At 42.2% G+C, this 23338-nt stretch overlaps 1 protein-coding gene across 2 annotated transcripts in view; it reads right to left on the bottom strand.

Moving 5' to 3' along the window:
- Nucleotides 1-23338, bottom strand: part of LOC148831445 (semaphorin-4B-like) — a 60843-nt gene that overhangs the window by 15287 nt on the left and 22218 nt on the right. For both annotated transcript variants that reach the window (XM_088921297.1, XM_088921298.1), the window contains exons 2-8: nucleotides 20740-21058; nucleotides 6447-6607; nucleotides 5192-5254; nucleotides 3776-3874; nucleotides 2798-2909; nucleotides 2540-2656; nucleotides 1662-1819 (exon numbers count right to left, since the gene is read on the bottom strand). In XM_088921297.1, the coding sequence (XP_088777423.1) occupies nucleotides 1662-1819; nucleotides 2540-2656; nucleotides 2798-2909; nucleotides 3776-3874; nucleotides 5192-5254; nucleotides 6447-6607; nucleotides 20740-20854 (825 nt within the window). In that variant the 5' untranslated portion in view covers nucleotides 20855-21058. The remainder of the gene's footprint in view (nucleotides 1-1661; nucleotides 1820-2539; nucleotides 2657-2797; nucleotides 2910-3775; nucleotides 3875-5191; nucleotides 5255-6446; nucleotides 6608-20739; nucleotides 21059-23338) is intronic.

The following is a 23338-nucleotide window of genomic DNA, read 5'->3' as shown; positions in this document are numbered from 1 at the left end:
AATCAATTGGCCTTGGTCTGCAAAATATATTATAACACAAAGTCTAGCATTATAAGTTGCACGAAAGCAAGTTTTTGTGCAAACTATGCTGAGCTGAGGTACATTTTAGGTTTGCATTGTACACTGTGTTGGTGCAGGAGCTGTATACTATAGTGTGATTGAGTACCTTGTTTTGTTTCTTTATATTCTACACACCTTTATGTCTTGATTGACAAGTTAAATGTCTATTAGTGTATGAAGGAAAAAAGGAATGTGATCCCTACACAACATACTGGCACTGCTCTGTATCTTTATGATCGATTTTTGTGTATTTACATGTTCATGTTAATCTGTGCCAACCATGAACATCAAACAGCAGGAGGGTACTCCAAGGATCTGCAACAAACAAATGAAAAGGATTTGGGGTGCCTAGAAGCTGCATTGCCTGCAAACATGGTGATCCAAAGCTCTTAACACTATATACCTTGCAAAGCTGTGATGCAATTCCTAAGAGGAAAATACAGCTAAACTAGAATTCAATCAAAGCAGAACAAGCACCTTGTACTGAAGAATTGTAGCTAATGAAAGATCTCATACGCATGCACTTACTGCTATTCATGAACACCCCACTTACCTTAATTACTGAATGAAACCTAATGAGACAATTGAAAATGGCCTGTAAGCTTGTGCCATGAATAGATCTATTTCAAGTCCCATCGGAGCTAATATTTTTTAATTAGCCAAATAATGGGCTTTGGGGGAGTTATTATATTTGTTTGCTCACTGCAGTAGATATGAAAATCATAAAAGCAGCCTCATTTTTGTGCTGTAAGTATTTTTCTTCCGCTTTCATTTTTCCCCCTGCATTGCTATTCCCCCTTCAAGTCTGGCAAGGCTGCGGAGAATTATTTCCATATATAGCATAAAAAGCAGCCAATTTACTGGGAAGTGTCACTGCTCAGTGTGCCAAGATAAAAACTCCGAGGTAGTCTGTATTAAGCTGTCACTCAACATTACATGCTGTCCTAAAGATTATTCTCATTGCCAGTACTGTAAACAAGAGACTGTCTCATTTTGAGCAGCCTTTGCATTTCTGAGACTTCATCTTATTGCCTTTCCTTAAATCTGCATGACGCTTGTGAGAAAGGCAGCCAAACGCAGCTTAAAATGAGACAACTGTTTTGGCAGCGTTACTCTGAACCCTGTGTAACAGCACCATGTACTATAACTGCATGGGGGTGTGGATGATGGGATGGAAAAGGCGTCAGCGAAGCCAGACAGCTCAAAGCTCTGCACCACCTAAGCATTTGAACATCCTTTCTTTATCAAAAGACTCTGCGGCTCCACTGCCACGTATAGTTTTTTTGTAGGCCTTCTTCCTTACCCAGCTAAGGTACTGTCTGCCCAGAAAAAAAAAAAACTTTGCCAAAGGGGAACAAACCGGCCCATGTGACAGGGAAGATGGGCTGAAATGGGCTGGCTGTCAGAGAGAGCAGGAGAGCTGGAAAGGAAGACAGGGGAAAGTCTGTAATGTGAGCACTGCTCTGAGGCCCTCAACTTCTTTAAAGCTCAAGTACCCCCATCACTGCCCCCGCTGTCGGCCTTGAGAGCTCAACACACACAATGAGTTCAGCCCTGTGCTCAGAGAGCACGGCTTCCCTTTCCTCTGCCCGCGTTCTCACCTTACAAACACGGGCGATCCTCGACACGATGGTGTTGTCAAAGAAATCAAACTCCTTTCCCGCTTCACTGAAGAAGAAGTAGATTTTATCGTCGTCGCCGACTGAGTTGCCTTTTGGTAGACTCTCTTGGATATAGGCTGACCCCACGAATGCTGGGTCTAATGGAAGAAAGAATTGAGAGAAAAAAGAAGACTGCAAGTGAGAATTGATGCGCAAAGGATCTTCAGATACTTCTTTTAAAATGTGGTCTTTGCTAGACCAGAACAGGTTTAATTGTATTTATTAAGGAGAATAAACTCATTGGGGAGAATTTGCTATAAAGTCCGGAAATCTTTTCATTAGATTTCAAAATCTTTTTAGACTCATATCCAGATCTGAGTTTACCAATATTAAACATGTATCTACAGTATGTTGATGAGGGTTACTGTAAATGTCCAAAACTCCCATCTGTTTGCTTAAAAGCCCTGAGTGAAGATACAGCCTGTGTTTCCCTGACAGAAAAAAATGGCTTACGTGCAAATTCAGGGATAGATTATCCTAATGAGTCTTGCAATAACAGCAAAAAAGCCCAGAAGAGCCTTCAGTAGAAGTTTATTTTTGTAGTCGTGTTCAGATATTAGCACAGGCATATTACACACATCAGGCAGGCTCTAATGGGATCAAAAAACAGGAGTTTCTCATTTAATTGTATGCGAAGTGCAGCATGTTTTTACAAAACTGCAGAGAGCGGCTCGTCTGTTTGATCTACATGTGTTATAGCTGATAGCCCTGGCCATTCCGGTTTTCTTTTATCCCTTTGGGCTTCTCTCTCCCCTCCCTCTCCTGGGATATTGAGAGTTAAACAGAACATTTTGCAAAGTCCAGAGTGCTGTGTTTACCTTGAAGCCAGTTCAGGGAGTTCTCGGTTTTTAAGGGGGTCCCCTGACCGAGGCTCTTGTAAATGATCGGTTCATTTCCCTGGAAGTTACTGACCGTGCCAGCATACAGTTCACCGTCTAATGCAGAAGAGGAGAACGAAAAAAAGTTAAACAGATCTCTATTAAGAATGAGAAAGACAAATCAGCCAGTATCAAACAGACCAACAGACCAAGAAGTATTGAACAAAAGTTCACGAGATGTTCATGAACAGGACGCACCAACCATGATGGCAGTGGATTTATATTCTGGATCAAACGGGCATCGGCTTCGACCATCCTCGGTAACAATGTCCCCCTTTTCACTCTTCACCAACGCAAAGTCTGAGATACGCTGGAAAACAAAGTACACGCCCGCCCTGAGAAAGCAGCTAAAATGTTAAAGGAGGAACACACGCACACGTCCAGGTCCGACTCAGCATGACACTTGTGGCCTCTGTTATTTGTATCTACAGACTCCAAACCATAAATGTTCAATTTATTGTGTAGCAGTCGTGGTTAATAGAGAAATAATTAATGATTAACTGAAGAAAGGATAGACAGCCTACAGAATTAAACATCTGCTTGACATTCAGAATGGAATCATTTTATGTTATTCTGTATAACTCGGGAGGGCTAGGTCAATTGAAGTGATGAGAAAAAAAACCCACCAATAATAAGTTTGGAGGCCTGCTGAGCTGTTGAATATAGCCCAGGGGGGCAGTTTCTAAGTGTTCCTAAGTACTGAGATCGTCTTAAGTCTGACATCGGTGCTGCTGCTGGATACAGAAAGAAACCTCAATACCACAATATCCTAAATTTAATAAAGACAACAAGGTTTACAAGGATGTATTTCAGTGCCCAAGCACTTACAGGGGCACTTAACAGGGTAAAACAAAACAAAAAAATAACATTGAAGAGACATAAAGAAATAAAGATAGTGATAAAAATGCCAAAAAAGGAGAAAAGGTAAACACTTATTAAAAGCCTGACTAAACAAATAAGTCTTTGTGCTCTTCTTTTAAGGTAGTTTAGACGAAATCTCTGCTCATGCAGAAACACTGCCTTACAAAATTTAATAAAACCTTATAAGTCTAGAATGAATGCAGGGATAGGAGGGAAAAGATTTATTTGATAACATTAAATGGATAAGTAGGCTCCCCAAAACAAAGAAGGGTTGGATTCTTATCCTCAGCACTGAAGTAATTAAATGAAACTTACTATATATGCACAGATGGGGCTGAAGGCATATGTTCCACATACATAGAGATGTGTGCTGTTCAGCCGGAGCAAGATCTTGATGTAATTGAAGCAATCAGTCTAAACCAAAAGAGAACACAACTGAAAACAAAACAGTAATGTATTTCAATGTCAGATACAATCTTCCACATTTCATTAGTGTCTTTTCTCTGCCACATCTAGACGCTGATCGAACTGACACGCAAAACACAGGTTCAGGCTGAAACTGGCTCAAAAAGCTCATTTCCACTGAGTTACGCCCGCTTTAAGTTTGAGAGGGATATTCCGTTTGCCAGGGATGCTGTTTCAGCTCTCGTCCCAACAGTCTCCATATGCAGATCTGGTTGAAAAAGTTGTAAATTTCAAAGCGGAGCCGTGCTGTCAAGTCAATGAATATCAGGCCATGTCAGACCAAATGGAATTGATGACGTTAGCAGAAACATTTGTAATTGAAAAATATGCTTCAGGATCAGTCTATTCCAGCTTAAGCCTTTGTGGAAAAGCACCATGCACACACTGGCACGTAGCACTTCTGCCAAACCAATAACTGTGGCGTCTCAGTTTCCAATGTCTGGAGTTGTCATGTCAGGGTGTCCCTGTTCAAAAGCACACTAACCCGGCCCTGCTGCTGGAGGTGTCTACACATTTTCACTCCCACTGCGATCTGCATCTCTACTGCTAATCCATGACTTCATTGATCTGATTGCTCATTTAGACTTTTATTTAACGTGTTTCCTCAGTCAGCCCTGATTTTCAAAAATATCCGATTTCAAAGGGCACTGATCCCAACATCTTCAGCGAAAAGAACTTTGCGCAGACTCTGCTCAACGTGCTTGCCATTACTGCTGATTAAACAGCTCTCACTAACTGATCAGCTGAAGATGAACAGACACAGGTGAGGATGACGCTGTGCTGGGCACTCCCACAATAAGTGTTATTTTCCTTCTGCAGCAGTTCCAATGGTTAGATTTCAGGCTGCCAACCTGAATGAGGGCAGTTCAGAAACTCAGAAACTGGTACAGAGTTGAAACCAATTACAAATGCCATTTGAACTAATTTGCTGAAAGCAAATTTACAGACATGCTTCAAAGGGAAAACTGAAATCAATGAGCCTGTGATTAAGAACTCAGTTGGAGAAAAATAAAATTAGTGCTGGGAAGCACTGCACCAAACTATAAGAAATCTTTCAATTGCCAAATAAAATGAAAAGGTGCAGTATCCTGTGCTGAAGTGGGAATACCTCAGTTGCTTTCAGTAATCGGTAGTTATTTTCAGAAAATGTAACACTGTCATTAACCTAACCAGACAGCCTCTCACTGTTTGACTTTCACATTGGGCACCCAAATTTAATTTCTGAGAAGATCTGTAAAACAAAAGGCAGGCAGAGACATTTCTTACTTGCAGGTTCTTCCCTTTAAAACTGCATTCGTGTCTCTTCTTTTCCGGAGTGCTCCACGTCAGCTGCAAAGCAGGAGTCAAAATCTGATTAACAAAAACTCTCAATACGTACGCTATACTAAAAAAGAAGCATTGCAAAACACATCTACCCTGAAGGCCATGGGCAACTTATTGAAAATAGCACACCTTGTTACTAGCTTGCCTGCATAAAAAAATGTTAATAGGAAAATTACAAGAAGTGAATATTAAAAACGTACTGAAAATAATCCTAACCCAGATGCTCTCAAGCAGTGAGACACTGCTAAGGGGGAGTGTCATGTGTCCTGGGGAGGGGATGGCGGTTTGCGAGAAACATAAGGGGAAAAATGTTTGTTTCTCTCACTGCTGTACTTATTCCACAGCAATGAATATCTTAAAACAGATTAAGAGCTCATATGACTCATGAGACTTATGAGCCCCTCTTATAAGCCCCTAGTGCTCATAAGATTCATTCATAAGATTCACACCTGATGAAGGCTCCAAAATCTAAACGTTGTGTCTCTTTTCTTTTCCTTTCAGCATGGAAAGGAAACCAGGCCAAATAGCAGAAAAAGAATGCAATGTACAATCAAACTGTGGATAATTTGGGTCCCAACATTCTCAGGAAAGTGCTCAGTTCTCACGCCAGAGTTCCTGAAACGTCACTGACATGATAAAAGGAGGGTGACCGGGTCCTGCCTCTGTGTTTAATCAGCTCAATCGCTGCTGTACAACTAGCAAGTGCAATACTGGGCGGTTAAACAACACTGAGAACTAACGGAAAACGGGTCAGTCTGTAGCCATTAAATCCCTTCTAATTGTATTGCAGGGAAGAGTATTTTGGAAGACCAGTAGGTGGTGCTCTTTCTCTTTCAATAACAATGGCCCAGTGTCATGATTGGGCTACGCATGTGCTTTAAAAATATAACAAAGCTCTTCCAGTATTCCAGTACAGTACCCTTAAAAAAGAAATGTATATATACATACAAGACCTATTCTTTTGTTTAAAATGAGTTCAAGTTCCTGTAAGTTTGATAATTCAGTAGTTAGTAGTTTGAGAAAGAGGAAAGGTTGAAAAAGACTTGTTGTATGTCCTTCAATCGGCATGTAAAAACAATGTGTGGATTAGAGTACTGGGCAGTGACAGAAATCTGTGAGGCCGGCGTCAGTCAGGTGACGGGCGGCCTGACTGCGCGGCAACCACAGATAAATCCCAACCAGCTCCGGGAGCCCTCACGTTCTTGTGGAGCTTTCCGTTGCTGATGTCGGAGAGGTTGAGGGCGAAGAGCGCCTCCCTGCCGCCCACGAAGAGAACGTCCTCCTCGCTGCTCAAGAGCAGGGAGCTATAATTGAACACCCCATCGGCCGAGAACCTCCTGGCTGGCCTTTCCTTTGCATCTGGAATAAATAAACCAAGAGAAAAATCCTGATTAGAGGCGGAAAGCTCATCCTGCGCAACCTTCTTCTGCAAAACCACCTTTCGCCATGCTTTCAGCACAAACACAAACATGTTTTAAAGAGCCAGGAATCTCATGTTCAGCTTTATTTCTTTCCAAACAGTACGCCTGATCCTACATTTATTTCCTATACCGTTCATGCAAAATACTATCCTGTATAGGCTGCTTAATACTCTCCGTTTATTTTTTTCTCAGGTTTAGCTTTCTCATTTCAATTTTTCACGTTTTGTGAAACTGCAGTGAAAGATGCTGAGCATGTGAAAGATTCCTGATCCTGAGAAATCACATCGGACCTCAGCCCACACTGCCTGCGCCCCACTATACAGGCAGAGCTGCTACACATCCAGGTACTCTGTACGTCATTATCCCTTCAGCAGTTTCCAAACCCATCCACGCTTTCTCCACCCGAGAAGATGATTCATCATGCTAACTTATTTGTTGTCTAAACCCTGCTTTAGTTGACAAGTTAAACTGATAGGATGAGCCTATCTTTTATTACACAGTTTAATGCGGCTTAACCAGGAGAGCTGTATTCACTGTAAATATGAGCAGTGGAACCAGAAAATTCCATCCAAACGCATGGGTGTATATTTTTAACTATGGTTCATATCAAATTTGCCCATCAAAGGCTGGGCTAAATGGAGTGGAATGCACAGAGAATTTAAACATCTTTTTTCTGCACAACATAAGGCCCAGGAAGACCTATACCAGAAACGTTAAAACAAGTACAGGCTGGACACAGCTGGTCCGACCTGCAAGGAATATCTTTGGCTCTTAGTCCGTACAGACAGCTAGCACAGCTGACATTCTCAGATGTTGGCACTCCAAAAAACAAAAGTCAAAAACAAGAACCTACAAGTAGTGCAAGACATGCATACCTTTTTCATACCATTAGATCAAAAAGAGATTTGGCTTACACTGATAGTATGTTTATCAGCGCATTGACCCTCTTGTGGTGTTAGAAAGTCATAAAGATTCAGAAACCATGCCACCATTACACCAAAGGTACTCTAAACAAACAAGGGAGAGTGAAGAGATTAGGGAGTCCTGACATCTCCTATCATCGCTTTGGGGGTGAGGTCAAAGGCTGCAGTAATGAGGAGTCAGCCCTTCATCTATGGTTCCATTTTGCTGCCTTTTCCACGTGTCAAAGCAGTGAGGTTTCTTAGCCCTGTCCTCTGTGATCACTCCCAGACTTGGAAATTCACCAGTGTAGCTAGAGGAGTAGAGGTTATGCCCTGTGTCTCACCATTGCTGAGCTATGATCAGAGCCCATCTAGATAGATCCACCAGTAAGCCACCAGTGGAAGGAGAGCATGTACAGTACCATACACACATGGTTTGAGAAAAGTCAATGACAGTGCTTGGAACAAAACAGTGGGTGTTTTTGCCTCAATCATGCCCATGAAAGCCGACTGCCCATTTACTGCAGTTTTAGCTTCTGTCTACCATGCTTTCCTATGGTTGTAATACACCCTCATTTTGGTTGACTACACTGGGCCATGGGAATATTGATTATTTCGCTCCGGGTCCAGTGTTGTAAAACTCAGTGCAGGCACATTATAAGCATAGCAAAAGTGATGTAATGCTATGGCAAAACATCAAAAATAGAACTATGTATGACAAGTACCACATACAAAATATACAAACAACCTCTCGTAACACATATTCAGTGGTGAATTCTGTGAAATATAGCTGAGCAGATCATCCTTTTTTTGCACATAGTACATCAGGCACATACTGTATATATTTCGGGTATGAGTGCAGGATGGATAGAAAAAACAAATTATTTAACACGAATTGACCCCTTTATATAGGTATGTCTATTTAACAAAGACAAAACAAAACACTAAAGTGGGATAAAAAAAAAAACATTAAATAAATCTTCAGAACAGCAATCACAGTGTTTTGTGTCTTAAAAGAAATGATCAGGCACTGTCCTGCGGCTCCTGTAGATACCACAGGCCTGGCAGCAGTGGGAGCTATACAAATGTGATTTAGTGATGAAGGGCACAGAGAAATCTCCAAGCCGGCAATCTCACGTCTAAAAGATCAAGGGGCAGTAGGTTTGTGGAACAAGTTTCTAGCCATAGGGGAGGCCGCAATAATAATAACAGGGAATCATCTGAGCAGCTGGAGACTTTATTACTATGAAATCTGCTTCCAAAACTAGAAGACTGTACTTTAACTCACAATGCACAGCAGAGCTGAATCTATGGTTTAAATAACAATGAAAAGACACATCCGATAAAAGGAATCTTTTCCAGATAAAACCACGAGGTAAAGGAAGATGCTGCTAGCTTACATTTGGAGTTGCTGGGAAACCATGCTTTCCCATACAGAACAAGAACAGTGATGACTGCTCTGATGACCTTTACCCCTGCTCTTCCCCACATGTGAGCCTCCAGCTTCTCTGGCATTTTTGAAACTAAAAAAAGGTTTACAGCACACACACATCTAGAACAACACGGCATACGATAGATAAGAGTCAGAAGTGCGGAACTACGGCAGGAGACATGAAACCATTGTTTCAAGAATCAAGTGTGATCCACGTACTAGGTTTTGCTCCGATACTGACATGAGAAACACTTGCAGGGGCTAATTCACCACGGCCGCCAAATTAACACACTCAGGGTGTTTGCTCAGCTGCCCTCAAGGAAATTTCTCTGGCTCATATCCGCAGTTATTAACAAGAGCGTGTGCCTCAGCAGAAAGTGCTCATCAGCCTTGACATAAAAACACACAACAATGCTTGGAGCTTCTAGTCATGTTGCTACAAATGGTTTTGAAGATGCCCACCCACTTCAAACAATCCTTTCTACTTTACTGCTTGGGTTGAATAGAACTAATAAACTTCTATTATTGTTTATCATCACACATTTAAGCTCATCGGTGCGTCTTGAGGGAAAAAAAAAGAACTTGTGGCTTTTGGCAGCTGGGGTATTTTACTGAGAAAACTGAGCGCAGCTGTGTGGCAAGCTGCATCTTGTCCAGCATCTCCCGAAACGTTACAGAACACGGTGCTCCCTCTAAAGAACCACTCTTCCATGTGGAGTCAATGACAGAAACAGAGACGCGCACAAATTCCAAACGCGTCTCAGAGTAATAATTACTGGATTATTTCGAATGAACGTGGATCTTTAAGCAGAGAAAGCGAGGACATTTTATAGCACCTGAAAACGGATTCTAACCCCTAATCTTAAAGAGTCAGTCAGTCTGTGATACAAAGGCACCGGATTACATGTAACGCTTTGTGAATGTTTTTATGTAAAGAAAGGAACATGGCCCAGAGGAAACCCAGAAGGTCCCAGCAGTGAGTTTCCCATCATTAAGAAACAAATGAGTCTACTTTTCTTAATGTATCAAGCAAAAAAAAAACAACAGTAAATGAATTTCTTTGTTTATTTCAAGAAATTAAGCAAAGTCATTCACACCCCCTCCCACTGCCATCACAGCATAGCAACCTTAGTAAAAACATATGAATTTATTGGGGAGGAATCAGTTTAACTCTGCAATAACAGAATTTGCACCCTGAATCTGACAGTGGGTTCTTGTCCCATGGACACAACTGCGGGTCTTATTTTAGATTCTGTGGTGTGCTGGGTCTCAGGTCAGCTCCCTGGAGCAATCCTGAGATGTCTGCAGCTGTCCTAGCCCTTAAAAAGGTGTGACCTGTTGTGGGAAGGCTGTGTGAAAGCTTGTAAGGGCCAAAGAAGGAGGGGAGTTTACTGAAAAGCCTGGTGCTTCCTCCTTGGAATCTCTCACTCCCAGGCCACACTGCAGAGAACCTGCTTCCCAGATTCTGTTGCTATCAGCGCAGAGAATGGAAGTGAACAGCTATAGAGGGCAAGTTCAAATACGTGATCTTACGCACACAGTGCAACACGCAACTCTATAGCCTGTGGCAGGCCTGTGAAGGTACGAGCTCCTTCTAGAAAGGCAATAGCCCCCTGTCACAATTGGGAGAAAAAGAACTATTTCATTTTAGTAGACAGAATTCAAGCTCTGTCCTGAGAAGGGTTTTAACTTTTAGAACTGGTTTGTCCCTTTAAGGCAACACATGCACCAGTCACACCCACCCTAATTTGTCTTTTACACCACAGCCATGACACAGCACAGGCACCTTTTTGAAATGGATTCATTGTTTTAATATTGGCATAAGACAGCAGAAACTCTATCAGAGTGCTTTTAAGATGTCGTCGGTGCATGGCCCAATTTAAATGGCGTGTGATCCCTGTTCTGGAATCCTGGCAGGACTTTTTCCCTTTTACAATTAGTATCTTGCTCTACAAAATCACAGCAATGTGAAATAATCACACGCCTTCAATTGCTGCCTCAATGTACAGTGAAATATCAGTTGCTTTTTTTCTTCCAAGGTATCGACAGAGAGATTAACTGAATTCATGTGAATACTGTACTAAGAAATTATCAGTGAGCTTTCCTGCACCTTTTCCCCAGACTGTGCAGTTTAGAAGAGTACCTGTGGTTGAGCGCAAGACAATCAGTGAGGCTTTTAACAAGTACAGCAGAGGGCTTTCACCTTGCACTGAGGCTACAGCGTCTAGCAGTCGTGCTCCTGTTTAATCAGGCGGCTGTCCTCAAGCAGAACGGTGAACTGCTGCTGGCTCTCGTCACACCTATGCTTTTGGCCCTGGGAAGCTTTCACGGCCAGGTTACAGGACACCCCATCTCGGCTCGGGATAAACTGAGAGGCGCCCCACAGGCTTCAGTGTTTCCTGCACAAGACCCCGCCTTTCACTTCATATGGCCATACAGTGTGGATGTGTGCCGGCCACACACAGCATGTAATTCACATAACATGCACTGAAACATGATTCTTATGGTGAAGTTAGTAAGTAAACAGTTGTATCTGCGCTGCACTGCTCACTAATCCATTTGGGGAAAATTAATTTTCTTGCCTCAGGGGAAAAGTGTTGATTTTGCTGCTCCGCTGTTTCACTAAGAGCTGAGTCTAATGTTACAGCAGGATGGGATCAAAGACCCTTCTGTAGAGCACTCTTCAGCAATCTGGGCTTTAAAGCAGATCACAGAAGCAATGCGCAGTCTGTGCTGGTTCTGTAGATACTAACACACACCTTGTTTGAGTAAGTAGCTTTTCTTCCCCATCAAAAACTGTGCAACAGCTTGTTTGTCAATGAAACCTGTGTGTTCACATGGGATTAATGAAATGTATTGGAAACCTGAGAATGCAAGAGTTTGAGAGTTATTTCTCTTCTCCTACACACGCATTCCCATTGTAATCTTACATCATACAGACCCTGGATTAAAGAGAGAGGGTAATAAATTATACAGAGCTTTCTGATCACATTCCTCTTGGTTGCTTCTGAATAGTACTCTTCTGGAGAGTGGAAAAACAGCTTTTATGGTTGCATGTAAATTTTGCAATCTTTAAAATCTCCTTAAGCCCCCACGCTAAAACCGATATCACACGCTACAGAACATCAAATAAACTTCTGTTCTTTTTCTTTGCTGGGGAATAAAATTTTGCTGTGTCTGTTAGTGCAGCTCTTAATCCAATTTCTTTTTGCAGAAAGAGGAAGAAACCTAATGGTGAGCCTGGGTCCTCAGCAGGCTGTTTTAAGAGAAGGAGGCCACGATCCCCTCCACCACCCTTGATTACATCTGAGAAGTCGAGATTTCAGACAGCAAGAGGCCGCTTTTCACCAACAGCCTGGCAGGAGAAGGGGGAGGAACTGGCTAACTGTCTTAAAAACAGCAGCAGTGTAGGAGTTCAAGTGAGCTGAGTACAGCCTTGTACAGCAAAGCCTCATTTCTCACTGGACTCTGTGCTTATCTGCCAACACAACCGACTCACATTTATCTTTAAAACTAACAGCGTACATTCACACACCCCTTACCTCAAAACCAGGTGGGGCCAGGTCTTTAAACATAATCTTTTTACATTATCCCACCCCCTTTTCAATTGATTACTCTCGGTCTTATGGTTTCTCATTTATTTGCAGAGGTCAAAGGTCTGAATGCAGTGTTGACGTCAGTTTGGGTGGCAGTTCTTTAGTTTATTAACTCTGCTAGCAGTTCTGGAAGCCCCTAAGGCAGCAGTTGCCAATCCAGGAGGCCCTGCTTGTTTTTGTTCCAGCTGAGCATTCACTTACTCAGTCGAATCCTTAACTGACCTAATAACAGAATTCATTTAAACTCCTTAATTCTCTTAAACATGTTGGAAACTGCTCGCCTAAGTGACTTCAAGTCTCTGAAGTTTGAGTGGAAATAAACCTGCACAGGACTGAATCAAGAACATAGTCAGTGCAGTTAGGTACGTTTCCAGACAATCAGGCATCAGGTTTAAGGGTTCCCAGGATCAGGACAGGGCAGGTCAAGCCCTACAGACCCTGCCACGTTACAATGAACACCTCACCAACATTGAGGAGTCCAGACTGCAGATTGTCCATACCACTGTTGTAACTTTTTGTCTAAGCGTCTGCATCAGGCCACTCATTCCCCACAAGGCCAAGCTAACAGCTGCTCTGCTTGTGTCGCATGTTTCAGTGGCGGATGTCATCTCAAACCCATGTTGGTGACTTGGCAGAAATGTCTGTTTTAAAGTGGCAGTGCCATGCTCTCATTGCTAAGCCCACACGACGCTAGGGAGACAAATCCGGAAAAAAATCTGCAAAACTGAATACTGCTGCATAAGACTTCAACTGGAGTCCATTAAGTGCTCATCGCCAGCCAAGATAAGCAGCTTTTTGTCCATGCAGTCTTTCACGCTGACCGTGGCTCAGGGAAATGAGCAAAGCAGATTCAGTTCAGCAGCACTGAACAGTTCTCGCACAGTTCTAAGTCCATTTAAAAGACATTTAAAACCCAAGTGCATCAAGAAATGCCTACACTTCAATTCCACATGAAACTAGAATTGCAGCTACAAGTACGGAACATACATTACTATAGAAAACGAATGAGTCAAGGTGGATTAAGTCAGTAACTGTTATTCTTTTAGCTAGAAAAGGTAGTTTCTAATTTAGTAATTCAACACATTTCCCAAAAGAGGAGTTGAATTTCTGAACACGAGAATGAGCAGCACACTGACTTTAAACATTGGCACGCGTTACATACATTAGGAATAGCAGTGATATTAACCATAATTTATGAGATTTGGGACGACACCCTGATAAGTGCTTTGCATCAGCTGCCATCAAATGACAGCACAGATATATCCCTAAATGCCCATCGGGATAGAGGAAACAAAAGAAATTAAGGACTGTTGGGTCATTAGTGAGGCTGCCAGCCCACAAATGCAAGAGCAGGCAGGCTGGTTGCGTGGGAGGTAGAGGAAGCTTAAAACCAAAGAGGAGAGAGGCGAGGAAACAGTGACTATCATTACAGATCAGGTGCTGTTTGAAGCTGGAATATCATGGTCTTTCCACCTGCACTGTGAGACCAGTCCCAGATGGGTTCTCTCTTCTCTCCCCTCAGTGAGGCCGCATGATGCACATCTGCAACCAGATGTTAGTTGGAAACAAGGTTATTGCTCTGATACAAGCAGATAGGAGTGATGAATATACACACAATTCCCAAATGTTTTTTCTTCAAAAAATAAAAGTTTGCCAAGTTCCCCATTGTGTCCTGGAAGTGGATAAAACAAAAAGAAAATTGCCTTTGACCTTTTTTTAGGCCATTCTGTGGTTTGATGTCTTTCAGGCTCCATCCATCTTCCGTACAGAAGCTAACCCTGAGCTGCGCAGCACCCTCCCTTATTCATAAATGCAGAGCCAAACCTGGGCGGTGGCAGCACAGCGATGAGAAGATATACCACACAGCAGCAGGAGAGAAGCATCTGCTTTGCCTCTCGGGGACCTGCAGTAGCTCAACTGCCTTATCTTTACAGAGTAAACTCCCAAACAACAGGGGCAAGACGTCAGCCAGGTCAGATCACTGCCCATCAATAGCGTAATGGAAAAGAGAGAAGGAAAGCAAAAGCAATTATCAGATGAGCTGTTTGCACATGCTCCCATACACCCTCCAGAAAAATGAATTATACAGACGGTTATTATCCTCCTACGGACCGGTTCTGTGACTGCTGTAGCCCTCAAGATGTAAAATGATTGAGTGCTGGATAACAAACGCGCCCTGCAAAAGGAGGGGCAGGCTCAGGCAGCCCATCCCAGGAGAAAGCAGAGTATTGGGCATCTGGGTTGCGTTATGACATCAAGGCTAGAGGACTGAAAAGGGGCTTGAAGGGATTCTTTAAACTATTAGGGCTTCTTCTGGATTGCCAGATGCACGAGACTGTGCTTGGAGGTCTCCTGCTGGAATGTAATGGAATACAGATGACCACGTGCAGTTTCACTTAACATATGGCCGCAGAGTCAGTAAAACCAACTCTGTCTCTGGCAGCACTGGAGAGTGGGAGAATGAATATCAAAAAGTTATAAAAAGGTACTTACAGAGTTAGAACCGCAAAAGGTATAAGAGCATTCATTAGTCTAGCATTGCTATCAGAAGGATTATAGTTAATATGGAGCCACGACAATCAGTTAAGCCAAGAGCTTTTGAAAAAATTAATTAAAAATGAGAACAATGAACTCCAAGGCAAAAGCGTTTCCAAATATTTCAGGTCCATCCAGTGGGAATTTTTGGAAAAACTGAAAATTGCAGCTGTAATTATATTACATAATTTCCATCTAAGACAAATTTGACAGTGGCATGATGCGTTCTTGGCAGAGGTTCTTTAATCATTGGAAATACATTTGAAACCTAGAGTAGGAGGCGCATCTTGATGCAAAGGATTGTGTAAGTCTGAAACTAGCTACCCAGACATGTTGCTGAAATCGATACCCTGGCTGCTCTCATAAACAGCTGTTTGAGATCAACTTTAGCAAGTACCAAAGATGGGCTGAACAGCCTCTTCTCGATTGTGACATTTGGTATGTTCTCATATTCAAGATGAGCAAAGCTTTGTATTAGCCATCTAAAAGACGCCTGTACACTTAAAGCCAGACAAACTCACTTATTTCAGTTTTTTTATTTCCCATCTATCCTCTTCTGCTCTCAAGTGTTGGGTTGTCTTCCTTGATGTCCACTTCTTACAACATTAAAAAGCTGCAGTTTAACAAACCAGAACCCATTCCACAAATTTCAGCATGAACTCATCGAAATTATTGGAAAAGGCTTTTTTATAAGCATTGGTTCAATGATGGAACCTGGATATGATGAAGGTCAGTAAATAAGGCCTATCATAAATGGCCATTTGTTTGGGCAGAGGGAAGTGGGACACTTCTCAGACAGTTGCAGGTCACATGAAAACCAGGATATGCGCAATTTAAGCTGTGCTTTCATCACACAAGAAAAAACGTGCAGCCACAAATTAAAGCAACATACAACTCCTGCTGTCCTACTGCCAAGTGGTGTGTCACTCCTATAAACTGTCTGAACATGAACTACTACTGAGAAGCTGCTGCGTGAGTGCAAGGGAATAAACAGGTTCATTTCATGCCAGAAAGTACAAAGAGAGAAGAAAAAACAGAACAGCTGAAGGCTCCACAGACAAGATATCTTCTTCTTTTAACGGTCTTTTTTTAGCCTCTGCTTGTTTCTTTACTGCTAAGAAAACTTAACAAATATATAATTACTATTATGGAAACTGCATAACTACAAAATATGAGGACTATACTAATTCTATAACAGTTTATACTTCTGAAAAACACTGAAATACATAGTACTCTATATTAAAGTCAGTCTATAGAATACTTTGTGGCTCTTTTAGTGTCTGTTTAAAGAAATTAGAAATAGAAAACCTAACAACTTAATACAAAAGGAGAGCTTTATTCAGTGTTAAGCAGTCCATTTCCTTTCTTGGTGTCTCTGGCTTGTCTTATACACCTTTTTTCATGCAAGTTTCCTTACGATACATGTAATATTGAATGCGATACCCCTGTGTTAAAGGGTCTACAATTTCTTAGTCTTTGCGCAGGTTCAGCGCAATTGGAAAGAAAAGTTTCCAAAGCTTTCTAGGAAGTATGTTCTATTCTATGATACTTTTCTACACTTTTGTCTAAGGGGGCCTGGCGGGTTTTCAAAGGCAGCACGCGTGCTGTCCCAAGTTCTCTGACAGGCAACGGTGCATGTCTAAACCTCTGTCATGACCCAGTGCTCCATGCCGACAGGAGTGTTAGAGGGTCAGTGCATAGAGAATACACACCGACACTTCATTTAAGACTATTTTTTTCCATTAACTTCCATGTATGATTATATAATCCACTGGTACAAAGATCGATCACGATTCTATATGTTAAGCATAAAACTGAAACTCATTGATAGCAGGTGAACTATGAGTAAATTATTACTGCATTTCTTTAGGGTTTCAAACCATAGGACCCCAAGTACGTCACATACAGGAGGGGACTCCTTTCTTTCCCCACTGAGGTGCAGCCCCAGCCTGGGTGACACACAGCAGCCCCTCTGCACCAGTAGCCTCACTGCACAGATGATTTATGAGACATGCTCCACCAATTGAATTTAGGGGAAACATTAGGGTAGGCTTCAGGTGCACAAGGACATAGTAAATTAAGGCAGGACAATGGGCTTAACACCCCTACTCTTTTGAAACATTCCTTTGGATCTTTATTAATCATGTAGCCATGACTTAAATTTCATGAGTTAAATATCTGAGGATCTGAAAGACAATAATTCCTACAGCCCAGTGTTCTCTGGTACCATACTGGAGCACTGATTTGGAGATTCTGGTCTAAAGCGGAAAAGGCTGCCTAATGGTCCACCGGTACCATTGGCAATAGGAACCTGTTTTTTCTTGGAGGGCTCTAGCCCCAGTACTGACATGGCCCAACCTTGCTTAACTCCTGATATCTGATTTTATCTGACACCTCTGTCTAAATAATAACAGCAAAAAGCAGAAAGTAGAAAGAAAAAAATAATTGGTGGTATTGACTATAGAATCAGTAGCATTGTCATCGGAACTGCACTTTAAATTGAAGTATTTGTTTTCATCTATTAAAAACCATTTAAATGGCCCATTAAAAGGTCAAATACACAGACAGGTCAAAGGGCAAAAGGATAAAAATGGATTAGCCCCACTGCCATCAGTGTGTGGACAGTATGAAGTCCCTCGAGTCTCATCTGATAGGCACATCAATATAACCCCTCTAAATCTCCATTAATTATACAAGAAAGATTAGCTCTTTCATTAGGAGCTGGAGTCCTCACAAGGAAGGAGATATTGCTTCCTATAGAGGCTCACCAATACTGCTCTTTCAGGTGATCAGGACACGTGACCTGATAACACAGTGTCTTCCTCACTTCCACACGTGGCCTGTCCATAGTCCTGGTGCTGGGGTAAATCAAAGAGGGTGGGAGACACGTTTTAGTTGTTTCATAGCACGAAAGCGATCTGCTGAATTACTGGGGTCCTGGGGTCCTGTCCCCCAGGACCAGCAAGTGGTCAGCTGCACGTTGTACAGTACCTTCAGAATCCAGGGCATGCTCACTGAAAAGTCTAGGCTGTGCTACAATAAACACTTTGTTAGCAAGTCACATTTTTGTCATTCACCCTGCAAACCCCACCTCCTGCCCATCTTGTCATTCTGACAGCCTCATCACTTCCCCTGCCATGTCCTGCTGTGCAGTATATCCGCAGTGCCACAGTGAGATTCACGCTGCAGTTGAGGATTACAGAACTAATCTCAGGCTGGTTAGAATAAATACGTTTTCTGAAGAAACATCACAAAAATAAAATGAGATGACATCTTATCTCCGATTGATCCTATTTTAAGGTACTTGCTGATATGTATTTCTGTACTGATGTTAACAGTTCCATTCTGCTTTGCATTAATCTCATGTAGAAGAAGATGTAGGCCCCAGCCTAATGCAAATATCAGCCATTTAATGTAGACACAAAGTTCAGGCTTATGTGTCTTCTTGTAATGGATGGCCTGTATTTTCTCTGAAGTGCTTAATTAAGACGGTGTTGTAGGCTCCATGTGTAGGCTGGCAGGTGAGCGAGATTGTGATTAATAAATGTCTCCAAAGAGGTCGCAATCATGCTCAGACAGGCTGTGCTACCTGAAATGCGGTGACGGGTTTAAAAACTTGCAGGCTCAGAAAGAAAGAAATGATCACCACCTTGCAGACCAGCAGACACACTGAGCCCACTCTACTCTGCAGCTCCTTTAGCAGGCCAGACACAGCACACGTGGTTCTATATTTGCTGAGCTTTGAGATTTACATGGTTACTGCAAATCTACAAGCAAAATTAGCAACAGTCCTGAAGAATGGACAACCTTTTTCATGAAGAAGAATTACCTTGACAATGTACACACACTTGCTGAATGATTTATCGCAAATTAGCCATAATTTACAGCCATACGTCACTACCTGTCTCCAATTACATGAGTAGTCCCACAATGCATCTACAGGTATCAATTAACAACACTTTCAAATGCTGTAATTGTGCTTCCATATAATGGAAAATGCTGTGTTGACACCTCTGTGAACTTTCTGCATATGATAATGCTAATGATAATAAGTCACACGTGTTTCAGAATGACAGTCAAAGTGAACTATAGATGGTGGTGGAGGGAGAAATCAGGCCTTTTTTAGTCTTTTTTGAAAGATTACATTAGTCGATCTAGAGAGAAAAGATTCCACATAATTTAAAACCCTGTCAACACAACGCCCGCAGTCGGAGACATAACACGGTGTTCTTGTGCAAGACCGACCGATGTTTACAATTACTGCTCCCCATTGTTTTCAATTACTCAGAAAACAATTCTCCTAATACCTTTGGCATTAACAACCACCCGTTAAAACCTGAAAACAAACCACATCTGTCAGCCGGCCAAGAAAAACAGAGGTTCTCTTGGCTCAGCACCAAGTGTTGTTCTACACTAAGGTAACACACTGAAATGGAAAGAGTGAGTTATAAATAAATAAAACAAGATTTTTCACTTTAGTCAAGCTGGCATGAACCCGGTCCTGGGAATCGATTTGACAGTGCTGGGAGGGGATTTAATAGAGCATGTGTGCCAATATCCCAACATAGCACTGCTGTTTTTAAATGGTTGCTGCACATCGCAAAACACCTGCCTGGCTGCGCCCATTTGCGTGGGTGAAACCAGTAACACAAGCAACCTACTCACACATGGTGACACGCTGTCACGCACATGGAAAACCCAAAGAGATTAAAAAAAGAGCACCAACTGCACTGGTGACACCGACTGAGGGTTATAAATAACTTACTCAAGACAAAACTGGATGTGTCTTACTGCAGCACTAGTTTCTACTCCTAGTAGCTTTCACTTATTTCCTGATGATCAACTGAAAAGGAAGCCATAGGACCCTGACCTATGACAGGGACCTATGGTGTTTTTAGAAGGTCAAATTTAATTCAATTTATTTCCAGTTTAATTAGCATCACAGATTAATCACTGGATAAAAGAATCTAGGACTTCAAGTTAAGACACAGCCACGAGTCCAGCTACTGAAAAACCAGAAACAATTTTCTCCCAGGGCTTTCCTGCTACAGCCCAAGGATCGTTTTACCGTTTATCAACACCCAGCAAGCGGTAGGGCTTTGGAAAATCATTGAGCCTTGTATAAGCCTCAGGGAAGACGAGAGCTTCCATCACCTCAGACAGCTAGGGTCAACTCAAGCTGCTTTTATTTGTAGATCAAAAAACAAAAGAAAACAGCCAAACCAAGCGGCATTATGGAGCTTCCAGTAAATTGATAACCAGCAGACCAAGGTCAGCAGCAACTGCAGACTCTAAAAAACAACAAAGATGTTCTTGTGGTTCCTTGTGTACATTTCTAAAGTTATTTCTCTCTTTCCTGCACACACGCGATTGCAGGCGACTGCTGTGTTTCTGATTTATATTATAACATTCACCCCAGCTGGCAGGCCTCTGGGGCTATTTAGAGTCTTTCTATGTAAACAAAGTTGCAGAAAGTGGCATCAAAAAAACAAAATGGTAGAGTAGAGGTTCCATCTCATAGAATCCTTACAGCACGTGGTGTGCTCTGATCAGGAAAGCAGGGCTCTTTCCGCCTCGTCAGGGTACAGGTGGGACTTTTACTTACTGTACAGAAAGCTGATGCGAGGGGTGATGTCCAGATCTGTCGCAGCAGCTGTGTGGACGACTGCAAATAGTGCTGTGGCACACAGAAAGAACGGATGGGCACCGATAATCCGCATGGCTACCCAAGAGCAGAGCTGCAGATGTGTCAATCTCCCCAGATATGGGGGCTCGTTCTCAGAAGTAATTGAATCTCGGTACTGCTCAACACTGGGCTTGGATCCCCAAGCGGCACTTTGTTCTGAGGCAAAAGGGTCTTCACGGGCTTCTTTTAACACAAACACGCATGGCGGGCTTCTGGGCTTCCTCTCCTTCAATCACATCTGCGGAGACAAGAGAGAAATCACGCTCATTCACTTTGTGGCACAAACTGGGTCGCTAAAAATGAATAAAAAAAAAACTAATTGAAGAAAGTTTTGCTTTGTCTGACTGATTGTGCTTTCTCAAAGTTGCTTTCATTGCTGTTGCCCGATTCCACCCCCCAGGCAACGACAATAAAAGCGACTATAGCAAAGCAAAAATTTAAAAAGGTTAAATTCAAACCCATGAGATCCACAACACAAGCCAGACTAAATTCTAAATGATCAATAGATCCTGCCTGCATTTACAATCATGTGGCAAAGCCACATTGTTTCACAGGATCTGCTTTCTGAAGAAAGACATCAGATCTACCTGACAGCACAGGAAGAAGAAAGAGTTATTAGCATCACAATCCATCTTTCTGTTCTAGGTTTGCCATCTGCTGTCCTTCACTGGCCTTCTCAGGAGAAGTTAAACCACACCACTGCTTCGTGCCAGCAATATGCAATGATCAGAGTTTTCCGATTAGACTATGCTGTATACGATGGAAACCACTGAGCGAATTCCACAGAAACAATAAATGAGAACTGTTTCAGTGGAGTGCAAAGTGTGATCAATACCTTGAGCAGTGTTAAAGTCCGTGCTGTTTTCACAGCAGTATTAACCTACAGTACTCAAAGCCCCAAAGACACACAATTAATCATTTTGTTCTCTTATTTTGTTACAATATATAATAATGTAGCAGTTATAAACAATCTTGATGTAAATCACATATGTTTGGTTCATACAAAAAACGTTATTTTGCATTGTAAATACACGCATTGTTGAGCCTGAGCAGAAATGAAGATCAGACACCGAAGGGGGAATGTTCATTCCCAAATTAGTGGGCACTGTTTAATGTTTAGGAGGAACATCAGGAGAGCTCATGCAAACAAAAGGTAACTTGGAGGTCAAGCATACTAATAGCGGTCTTTTACCAAAAACCTCGTGTCTGTCTTCAATTACTATCCTATTCCTTTCCCTTTATCATAAGTACCAGGAATTGCCAGAAACAAAAGCAAAAGACAGCAGCCCATACTTTTGAGGATGAAAAATAATTAACTCTTAACTTCCTGCATAGATATACTAACAAACTTGTGACTCAAAAAGAAACTGAGACGACAAAGAACTTTCGTTCTCTCTCCTGCTAGCTCTTAACGCTGATGCCAAAATGAACCTGCAGGGCTTTTCAGTGAACAACACAAACAAGCCTGCCATTCCTTTCAGTCCTGGTGAGAATGTGCTCTACCCACTTTGTGGGTTGCCTGTATTTGAAGGAAGGAAGACAAGGGAGTCTTTTCTGGGAAACCCTAAATGTCAGCTGCTTATGCTCACTCCTATTCTCAGACAAGACACATTAAATTAGGGCAGTAGATGCATCAGGTGCATCTGAGATTGGCATGAGTGACCAACCACCTGTCCCAAGCTCAAACTTCTTCACCAACACTCTGGCTCAGCCTGCACGCAAATTGGATGATACACATGAAAAACAAGGTGACTGTTTTACATGACCAAGGATCGCAGGTCTGTGTGAATGGATAGGCAATATATAACGACTACAGCAGCTATTGTACACATTTCTCAGTAAGTGGAGACCTGAAGATCTGAAGACTGTGGTCCCAGCTTTAAAAGACCTGCAGGGAATCTGCACACCTGTAATCCATACTCATGTATAATCACAAATAAATCGCCTCGGCTACAAGCCAATTTGGATATTAAATCGGATTTTGATGTGATCATTCCAAACACGGCAGATAAAAAAAAGTTCAAGTAGGTAGCTGCATCAGCAAAGGAACAGGTAACAGGTTTATTCCATGCTGAAAAGAAAAGAAAGGAAACACGTTTCAGCTGTGGAGCCTTATCAGCAAAGGAACAGGTAACAGGTTTATTCCATGCTGAAAAGAAAAGAAAGGAAACACGTTTCAGCTGTGGAGCCTTCTTTTTAATGCTTGTACCATGTGCTGTGATTTGCATTGCATTTGCTCACTGATCTACCACTTGTGAGCTGCATCCTAACATCCTTAACAGACCAGAGCCACTTATCTTAATTTGTCATGCATGTCCTGAGGTTTAATGGCTTTCTGGTAAAAGGCCGCATTTTCAACACCCAGAACCTGTTTTGAATTAGACTCTTAACAAGCCACACGTTACTTTGGAGGTAGCCAAAATTATCCAATGACAGGAAGGAGCTGTGCTTTCGTTTTGTGGCAATGTGCAAAGAAAATTGACAGAGCCAAATACACATTGGACAATCTGTGGTAATG

This window comes from Atractosteus spatula, chromosome 7, assembly GCF_055471065.1.
Source record: "Atractosteus spatula isolate fAtrSpa1 chromosome 7, fAtrSpa1.hap1, whole genome shotgun sequence".
NCBI classification, from domain to species: domain Eukaryota; kingdom Metazoa; phylum Chordata; class Actinopteri; order Semionotiformes; family Lepisosteidae; genus Atractosteus; species Atractosteus spatula.
This window is presented reverse-complemented; position numbering and strand designations above follow the sequence as displayed.